The sequence below is a fragment of the Petaurus breviceps genome, unplaced genomic scaffold (genome assembly GCF_028583685.1).
Source record: "Petaurus breviceps papuanus isolate PSGF00001 unplaced genomic scaffold, PetGlider_PUasm1.0 118, whole genome shotgun sequence".
Classification (NCBI taxonomy): Eukaryota; Metazoa; Chordata; class Mammalia; order Diprotodontia; family Petauridae; genus Petaurus; species Petaurus breviceps.
The window spans coordinates 18535081-18545763 of NW_027185616.1; the positions used below are offsets into that span (position 1 = coordinate 18535081).

The window sequence follows — 10683 nt, forward strand, 5'->3', positions numbered from 1 at the left end:
GGGGGGGGGGGAACGGTGCATACAGAGGGTACCGTAATGTAGCATGTAGCGCAGGGGATCACCTTCACTACAGTAGCAATCTCAATAGGGCTTATTTTCGGGGGAGGGCTTATTTTAGAGGAATCTTACACAGTAAGGGGAGGGCTTATTTTCGGGATAGGTCTTATTATCGGGGAAACACGGTAGGACTACATGACATTATAAAACAGGAGAAATAACCTGTCTTTAATGTCAGAATAGGATGCAAAATGACTATTCTTTTTAAAGCACCAGAGTGGGTAAAGAGATTTTCCTTAGGTGAGTTAGTCTCACCTACTGCAGGTAGCTCTCTCTGAACTACTTGCTATTTCTAGACAACAGTTTGGTAGTGACTGTTCTAAGCCACACAGCACCTTACCTTAGAGAGTATGCATTATGGCCTAGCATCCCTCAATCTGGCCAAACTTTTCATTTAGAATATAATAAACATTTTTTTTCTTCTTTGGGATTTTTTAAAAGAGGTTGGGAGGGAAGAAGAAAGAATAAAAGGTATATACTAAGAAGTAGAAATAGAAAAACTAACTTTTTTGCTCATTAATAAGTATTCCAATTTAACTTCCTATATTATTCTGAATAGGAGGTACATTCATTCATTCACTGATATATGCCTAAACACCTACTATGCACTCTACTAAGTACTTAAGAATTATAAAGATAAATAAAATGTATCTACTATTCTCAAGGAAATTAGCATCTAGTAGGGGAGATAAGTTATAGGTGAACATAGAACAATTAGAATGTGTTAAGTGCATAATAGGAGAACAAAATGTTATTATATCAAAAGGAGTGCTAAGGTCACCATTATGTCATCAGGTACCACAACATATATTTTCCTTATGCAGTTATCACTACTAAATAATAAGCATGCTCATATGGTGTGTGTGACAGAGAGAGAGGAAGAGAGAGACAGAGACAGAGAGAGAGAGAGAGAGAGAGAGACAGAGACAGAGAGAGAGAGACAGAGAGACAGAGACAGAGAGAGAGACAGAGAGACAGAGAGACAGAGAGACACAGAGAGAGAGACAGAGAGACACAGAGAGAGAGACAGACAGAGAGAGACAGAGAGAGAGAGAGAGAGAGACAAGAACACGCTGCCTCTATCATTAGAACTGGGTCCAAACCCCAGTTGTGCTACCCTCTAAGCCACAAGTAGACTTCAATTTCCTTCTCTATTAAATGAGAGGTTGCACTGGATGCCTCTAAGTTTCTTTCCAGTTTTAAACCTATGATTTTATGATACTTTTCACTCTCAACTCCAAAGAAAGTTTGCTGGACTAGCAAGCAAAGAAGGTATGCCTACAAAAAAGTCCTCTAGCCTAGATTCTAGAAGTTCCTATTTATATTTGTTGTTTTCAATTCTTTTTGGTCGTGTCTAATTCTTTGTGGTTTTCTAATTCATTTGGGGTTTTCTTGGCAAAGATACTGGGGTGGTTTGCCTTTTTCTTCTCCAGTTCATTTACAGATGAGGAAACTGAGACAAATAGGGTGAAGTGACTTGCCCAAGGTCACACGGCTAATAAGTGTCTGAGGGCAAATTTAAACTCAGGTCTTCCTGACTCCAGGTCTGGCACTCTATCCACTTTACCACCTTAGCTGCCTCCATATTTATCAAAGCACTTTAAGTACAGTATCTCACTTGATCCTGACAACTGTGTGAAGAACATGCTATCATCATGCCCACCTTGCAGATGAAAAAAACCAACCCTCAGAGAGTTTTAAGTGACTTTGGCTCAGGGCTGCAATGCTATTCATCTGTATGGTACTACAGGGGGAAATCCCAGCTCTGTCTCTGACCTGAGTGACCTGGGCTAATCACTTCTCACCTCTCTAAGGCACCAAGAGGGTGCTGGACTCTACAACATCTGAGGTCCCTTCTACCTCTAAACCTATGCCTAAAGTGGAATCCGAACGCAGGCTTTCCTGACTACAGCTCCAGCACTCTACCCCCAGCTGCCTCATTAGCCCAGTGACAGCACTGTCATAAAGTGTGACCACTTCACATCCAGGTGCCAGCTGCTTCCCACCGAGAGCTTCACCCATTACCATTCACAAAATCAAAGTTAATGAAAAGCAGGTCATTTAAATTCCCCTCTCATGTTTACTCTACCCAGGACAAATGGGCAATTAACACAGAAGGAATGGAAAGTTATGTTGAGAACATCTACTACAATAACCCTGGAGATGCTAGGGATACACATCTACATGGCAACTAAATCCCACAAACTTGAGAAAAGGGGGGTAAAAATAATATCAACACAACTCTCTTAAATCTCATGGAGGAGATATCTAAGTGTTGGTATCCAAATCAATACATCAATTTGGACAGTGAGAAGAAGAAACTTCTCAGTTCTCAACGAGTATTCTGGAAAAATATAATTATTGACGAGACAAAATTTTCTACTAAGTGCAAAAACCACTCAAGGCAGCAAGTAATGCTACCAATTTGTATCTAGGTTAAGTACAATTCTTCTGTCACTTCGTGCTCCCCTCATCTTAGGGACTTACATTTGCAGGAACAGAATCTGAGATTCAAGGGCTAGAAGAGACTTTCCATTATATATATAGCATTGTCTCCCTGAGCTAAAAGGGAATGCTGGAAATATAACCATTTTCGGTCTTCAGGGTTTAAAGGAAAGGTCTGGAATTAGATTTAAATTTAGTAGGAAATACAGTATGAGAGAAAATGTTCAATTCTTACTTTCAATTATGGGCTATGGTAATACATAATAATATGTATTATTATGACCATATTCTGGTCATACATGTGTTTGTATGTTTACAATAAATTTCTTACAGACTCCCAGAGTCTCTCCAAATCACACATTTCTCTCAAAGATTATAAAAGCACTTCTTTTATCCAAAGCACAGTTAGTTTTATTGGCATAAAAAGGGAGTTTTCAGGTTCAGAAGAAATCATTTAATCTCATTAAATTATAAACCCAGCAACATTAATATTAATGATAACATTTCATGGAAATAACCAGTCACTCACTGGCATATAGACCAAAATGCTGTGCATAATTTAGAAATGAGTTTGTTGTGTAATTTTTTTTAAAGAGGAGAAATGGAAACTTATGGAGAGAGGGATGGAATAACTTTTACAGGGGAGGAAAAGTTTTATTTTTCCCTTTAGAATGCTATTTTAAAAAAAGAAGTTATTTTCCACTACCAGATCATTGAGCTAGGATCTAAGAAAAAAAAATTAATGGAAGCAATTGATGTTGTTATTAGCTAAATTTGGCCTGCCCCATGAGGGTCATTAGTTAGTGGTGCAGAGGTGATTGATGTGAAAATTGTCACCTTCAGACAAATGGTAAGCTTGCTCAGCTCCCCAAGAGAGAAAATTGTGTAGCTGCGTCTTGGTTAGAGAACGGGGAAGTCACTGAGAAAAGGAGATGAGGAATGGCATAATTTACTTTCAAAAGCAATTTTAATTTCGGTGTAGTCAACAGACTTATCCCACTTATGCAGAACTTCACATATGAACCACTTTGTTGTAAAACACCCAACTAACTTACACAAGGGGACCTCTCTCCTGTTATTCTTTTTTTCCCCCAACTGTGTCATTCCTACTTCCAGCATCCAATCTACTCCCAAAGACAGCAAAGTGCATTTGGCAGAAAAGATCTCAGTGGATCTTCTCACGCTGTCAGATACAACAGGTGACACCAAGGGCCTCTTTCCATTTGGAAATCCTATTTTACTACATAATTCTTTATCTCTTTGATATATAAGGCACCTCTAGTTCTTCTATTTCCCAACCCTCTTCCACAAAAATCCTAATATTTGACTGCAATTTCTATTGCCACATGGTCTTCTTTTCTCTAAGCTAAATGGTACCAATTCCATCAAGTAATCCTTGTGCAGAAAGGTTTTCAGCTTCGCCCCAACCTAGTCATCTTCCTTCAGCCATGCTCCATTTCCTAAAACTAGGTGGCCAAAACTCAACATAACATTCCTGACAAAACATGAGTAGGGCCAAGTAGAGAAGTCCACTAAATCAGAAATGCCATCTCCTTCATTCTTAAAAATATGCCTTTCTCAACATAGACGAAGGCTGTATTATCTTTTTTGCATACCACGTCATACAATTTATAAACTCTACAATTCACTAAAATCCCCACACTTTTCTATTCCAATTTTTCTATCACAATGGCTCTACAATCTTTTTTTTTCTTTTCTTAAAACAAAGGCAGAACTTGAGATTTATCTCCATCATGTTTTCTAAAATTTAGGTCTAAGATGGACAATGAGTTCTCTGTGTAATTACACCAGTGTCTTTCAACAGGTGCCCTTCTTTTCCTCACTGGAATAACTTGTGTATATTTCATCCTAGAAAGTTAGCAGAATTGTGAATGGTTACAACCATTCTGGAAAACAATTTGGAATTATACTAAAAAAAAAGTTAAATTATAAAATACATCCTCTTTGACCCAGCTATACCAGTACTAGGCCTATACACTCAAAAGAAAAGAGGGAAGGATCCCATAAGCACAAAAATATTTATAACAGATCTTTTAGCAAAAAAAAAGATCTTGAAGTTCAAGGACTGCCCATGAATCGAGGAATGGCTGAATAAACTATGGTATGGGAATGTGATGAAATGCTACTGTGCTGTAAGAAATGAGGAAAATAGATTTCCAAGAGACCTGGAAGGACCCGCATAAATTGATGCAGAGTGAAGAGAGAAGAACCGGAAAAACAATTTATATTTTAACATCGATATTATAAAAAATGTACAATTCTGAAGTCTTATAAATGGATGAATGAAATGAGCAGAACCAAGAAAATAATTTATACATTAACAACATTGTAAAGACAAATGATTTTGAAAGCCAGGAGAACTATGATCAACATAATAACTATTCCAGAGGGCTAATGATGAAACATAGAGTGATAATACTATTTATCTATAGATACTATTAGATATATAGATACTATATAAGATATACTATATATAGATATATAGAGAGATAATAGTATCTATCTATCATAGATGATAGATAGAGAAGTAATAGACTAAGGACACAGATTGAAAAAATATATGTGCACACACACATACATGTATATATAAGGGTGCAGAATAAAACATACATACACAAATATGTATACTATTTTCTTCTTGTATATTAAGAAGATGTACTTAAGTTAGGAAATCCTGAAACTAGAGGAAATTATGATAGGATATTTGGGTGAGGATCAGGAGAACAATAAATAGTTTATCTTATCCAGGGAGTATTCTACAGATTACTTGGAGAGAAGACTGAAATAGGTAGAGTTTGGACTACAGACTGTGGTAATAGGCAAAAGGCAATAATGATAATAGGTAAATGTAGTTTACTTGTTTTGTTTCTTTTGAATACCATTTTATTATACCCTTCCACAGCCATATTCCAAGCATAAATCCCATCCCTAATAAGTCTAAATCATAAATTTAAGGTCAAATTTGCCTCCTTGCTTACTGAAGCTGTGTTTTGTGCATTTTAGGCACAGATACCCAAGACCATGGGTTTTACTCATTCATTCTCTTCTTGGACATTGGATTCATCCTTGTTATGGGATCTGATTTGGCAGATGCGTGGGGGCAGCTTTCTCCCTACCCCTACATTTTCAATTTAAAGCCCCCTTGTGGATCTATTTTACTGTTCCTGCTTACCTCTATTCCATCCCTGGCCATCATCATTTCCGTACTTTAAACTGGACTAGAAATTCAAATTCCTGTCTCAGGCACTATCTTCTTATTTCCCTAATCATCCTTTCTCTTTTGATGGGGCACATTACTAATTTCATTCCTCTAAAGGTTTTGAATTGCTTCACTATCACTACAAATATTTCTTAGTCTATTCATTCCTGTATAAATCATCAGGAATGGGTAATTGTCATCAGGTTTGACCACTCTGGAGAGGTATTATGTCATGTCACTCAAATGTCACTTGCAAAGATATTGCTCATATCAGGTTAGCATATGATTGCTTTGCTACCCCCTTAGTAAGGAGTCAAAAAAATCCCTTCTACTTGCTGCTTCTTTTAACCATTCATTTCTGAAAGACCTCTTTCCTAGGATGCCTATGGATCCATACATACCATAAGAAACTGCTACCTGCTTCCTCTATGGGAAGCACCTAACACCTCTGCTCCTTCTTTCCTGTGCTGAAATCACATCCTCCCTAATCTCTGAAGCTTTTCCTATAGAGTTATATTGTGTTTATAACACAAAACTATCAAATTCCTTGTTAACTATGACTCATATATTAAGTTACTATATTTACAAATAAGATATTAAAAGAAAACAATTCAAAACCATTCCGCCAGTCACTGAGGATGAAGCAAAAATGTAAGCAATTATCTGACTTCTGGAAGCAACCTTTTTATCAGCCAAACTAGAGTTTGAATGTTTAAAGTTTGCTCATTTTAAGCATATAGCTTAGTTTCAAAATAACAACTTCTAATTCAAGCAGAAAGTGTCAGTCTTCTTCAAAGGTCTTCTTCGAAGGTCATCATAACATTACTTTGCAGAGTCCTCTCTTCTTCTACATTGTTCTTTCTTTCCAAGTTACAATCTTTGTTGTCCAAATGTCCACTGATAGCTCGTGTCCCTTTTATTTTTCATAGAATTCTTTTTGAATTTTATTTCTAATAAAATATTTTTATTTCTTTTTGTTTAAATTTTTAAAAATATATATCTCATGTCACACTTTTTTATTAAGTGCCTCTCTTTTTCCCTGATGGACTTTTGATTCCAAACTATGTAGCCTCAGGTGCCTTTTTAAGTTCAAGTTCCTCATTTTGTTTTCTGCTGCTATATTATATTAAATATAAACTCTTTATTCTCTCCAAAGACATCACCTTTTCCCTTGCCCTCATAACATATGTCTTTGTCAATCTCTGAGTCCCTTCCCACGTACCTTTGTCAAAATCCCAACACCTTCAGCAGTCTTCTATTATGTTTACACTATAGAGCCCTCACTTTTCTTTATGGAAATATTCCTTCAGTGAGAATGAGTTTCAATCATTTCATCAATGACACATCTCTAACCTATTGAGACACTTGTTTTATCAGACAATATACAGACCATATGGAGTAGGACAGAATCATAATCATCAACCCAATCAACATTTATTGAAAACCCATGTCTCAGCCCTGTGCTCAGTGCTGAATATATGAAGATGAAAATGAAACATGTCTTCATCCTCAAGAACTTTTCATTCCAAAGTATTTGTTTTTTTACAAAAAGTCTAGTTTACTTATGTTCAGTAAATAACTCAAAAGAAATGATTCATTTGTTCACTGTTGAATTAATGGACAAATGAATAATGTTTTGACTAGTTTGCTTATGTCCAGAAAATAATAATTCGAAGAAATAATTAAACCATTTGTTCACTGCTGAATGAATCAATGAATGAATGAATAAGTAATCACAGTGCCTAAGGTATAGTAAGACATACAACGCTAAGATAAAGTCAATGTGACTCCCATATAAGGCTGGTACTGGGAAGCAGTGGAAAACAAAGCTAGATGAAGAAGAGGGCATACAAATAGGTGCAGTATGAAATTATCCATTGAAAGTGCTCTATGAAACGATCAGATGAGGTGACATTCATAAAACACTTAGCACAGTGCCTGGCCCGGCCCATAATACATGCTCTGCATAAATGTTAGTATAAACCAGGTACAGAACGAGTACAGAGAAAGAGGGGGTACAGGGAAAGGGCGTCTAGAACATGAGTGATTAAAAGGTTTATTGTAGAAGAGGCTTTATCTGATACGGCCTCAGCATCAAAGACTTAAGAACATGAAGAAAACTTAGAAGTCATTTAGTCCAATCGAATTGCACCAGGCTAAGACGGCAGCCCGGGCCATTGGAGAATTTTAGGATTACATATTTAGGGTTGTCAGGGACCTCAAAAGTCAATGGTTATGAACTCCTTCATTTTACAAATGAGTAGGTTAAGGCCCCAAAAGATACATTTGAACTTATGGAAAATCACCAAGATCAAAAATTTCCAGCTAGAAAGGACCTTAAAGGTCATCTGAGATTCCAACCTTTTCATTCTATAGAAGAGGAAATTGAGGCCCAGAAAAGATTAAGCTACTTGCAAAAGGTCAAAGAGAAGTTCACAGTGGCAGAGGAGGGATCTGAACCCAGGTCCCTTGACTCCAAATCCATTTCTGTTTCTGCTATCACACTGCCTCTAAGCGAACAGAAATTTAAACCAAGATCCTCTGGTGCTGAATTCAATGTCTACCACGTCGTCCCCTTTGCATTCTAAGCAGAGGAAATGGTTATAAATAAAGGTGTGGAGAGGTAGGAAAGCCCATTCTGCACAGGAGAATATAAAATAATCCAGATCAGCTGCCAAGGGCTCTTTTGAGGGGATAATATGAAATACGGCTAGAAAAGTATGGGGTCTAACTTTTGTTTGGAGGATGGCAGGGAGGATATTGTATATAGCAGCCTTTATGAAACAGAATCAATGACCAACTAAAAATTACACAATAATATGAGCAAAATTCATAATGAATGTAGAATCTATATTGGATTGCATGTCATCTTGGGGGGAAAGGGGATAAAATTTGGAACTCAAAAGCTTGTGGAAGTGAATGTTGTCAATTAAAAATAAATAAATTTGTTTTTAAAAAATTCTTAATGAAACAATAAAATAGCTACCAAATGGTTGTGCATCCAACATTCTCAATTCTTAAACTCAGTAAATTCCCCCAAACATAGGCTTGACCTAGATCTTGGCATTACAAGACATGCCAAATTTGAATCTGATCCATTAAACAGTGAAAAAACATTGGAGGTTTTTGTGCAAGGGATGATACGATCCAAATGATACTGTAGGAACATCAAAAGACTGTAGTTTGTAAGGTGTATTAAATAGGACAGAATCTGGAGACAGGGAGATGGGTTAGGAGGCTTTAATAATAAGGAGGTTAGCCATAAATTTATTACTATTGACTAGGTTAGTGGCAGTGGGAATGAGTGGAATTGGAACTGGTGACCAATTGGACGTATTTGAAAGAAAGAAAGGTGTTACATTGAAGATTCGGGTCCAAGCAACTGGGAGAATGGAGCTTCCATGAACAGAAACAGGAAAGGCAAGATTAAGAGGAAATCAAGGTTAAGAAAACTATTCCATCCATTGAAATTAGTTGCAGAAATAATTTCACGGTTGTAACTATCTTCAAATGTTTACATCCAAGTTTATGATCAAGGAGCACACATTAGTTATGACCAACCTTCTCATCATAAAGAGATACAAATGAAAACATCTCAGTTCCTCATCTAGTTTCTCATTATTTCAGAAATATCAGGAAAAACTATCTTTTGTTAAGAATCAATGCGAAGTGGGGGAGCTAGGTGGCACAGTGAATAGAGCACCAGCCCTGGGGTCAAGAGGACATGAGTTCAAATCTGACCTCAGACACTTAACATTTACTAGCTGTGTGACCTTGGGCAAGTCACATAACCCCAATTACCCTCCCTTCCCCCCTCCAAAAAACAAACAAACAAAACAGAATCCATGCAAAGAGAATAAAGTGACCTGACCTGGGAGAACAATTCGTACAATAGGAAAACAATACTGAAAGAGATCAGAACTGCAATGAAGGGACCAATGAAGATTTCTGAGGACTTATGGTTCCCTCCCCTCCTAACTCAAAGGACTAAAGGGGCAGAATAAGGCATATATTTTCAAACGTGATCAATGCATTGATTGGTTTGGATTAACTATACTTACCTGTTAAAATGTTGCATTAGACTGGGCAATAGTAATTTTTTTAAAAGATGATTTTTTAAAAAGAATCTTTGTAAAATAAAATTACTCTATGACAAAACTTTCCAACACCAGTGAATCTTATCCAGTTAGTGAATGACTATTCCTTCAGTGTGAGACATTTTCTTCTCCATCTAAAATTAGATCTGGGTGGCTAGACACCTACCACTTGCTTTTGCTTCAGAATAAGAAGGGCCGTCTTCAAAAGCAAAGATCTGCGACACACTCTGGCTCAGGTACGAGGCTGGAGGATAGTAAGAATGCATCCTGTACTGGGAACCCATGGCGTGACGATTCTCGGTGTTCTTCACCTGTTAAAAGGGAATAAAACAAATTAAGAAATAAATTCAAATTTAAAATGTACCTCCTATTTATTATGAGGCAAACTCCCCTAATTTTTCAGATTTATGAATCTGGAATAAAGGATCTCATCAAAGAAACATGATCAGCCAAGAAACTAGACTAGTTGCACAGGGAGAGTGAGTAATGGACATTCCATGTGCTCTCAACTGGAACTCTTAAGATGTCAAGAGGGTCCCTCAGAACAATGGGAGGCCCCTGTGGCAAACTTATGGTTCAGCACAGATAGACAGACAGGAATGGAGGAGTTGTATTCTGCATCACTAAATGAACTATCCACACTGATGTGCCCATGTTTCTATTTCATTTTTTGAGTCTCAAGAAAACAACCTGTATCATTACAAATAAATAAAAAGGATCACAAACTATTTAAATAGTTCCTGAAGTAATCCCAATCCAATAGTCCAGGTAGAGAGGGAGGAATGGATGGATGGAGGGAGGGAGGGAGGGAGGAAGGAAGGAAGGAAGGAAGGAAGGAAGGAAGGAAGGAAGGAAGGAAGGAAG

General features: G+C 37.1%; 1 protein-coding gene across 2 annotated transcripts in view; it reads right to left on the minus strand.

Annotated features, from left to right (window-relative positions):
- DMRT1 (doublesex and mab-3 related transcription factor 1) overlaps nt 1-10683 on the minus strand; it is a 147789-nt gene that overhangs the window by 43476 nt on the left and 93630 nt on the right. For both annotated transcript variants that reach the window (XM_069088200.1, XM_069088197.1), the window contains one exon: nt 9986-10130. In XM_069088200.1, coding sequence (XP_068944301.1) covers nt 9986-10130 — 145 coding nt within the window. The remainder of the gene's footprint in view (nt 1-9985; nt 10131-10683) is intronic.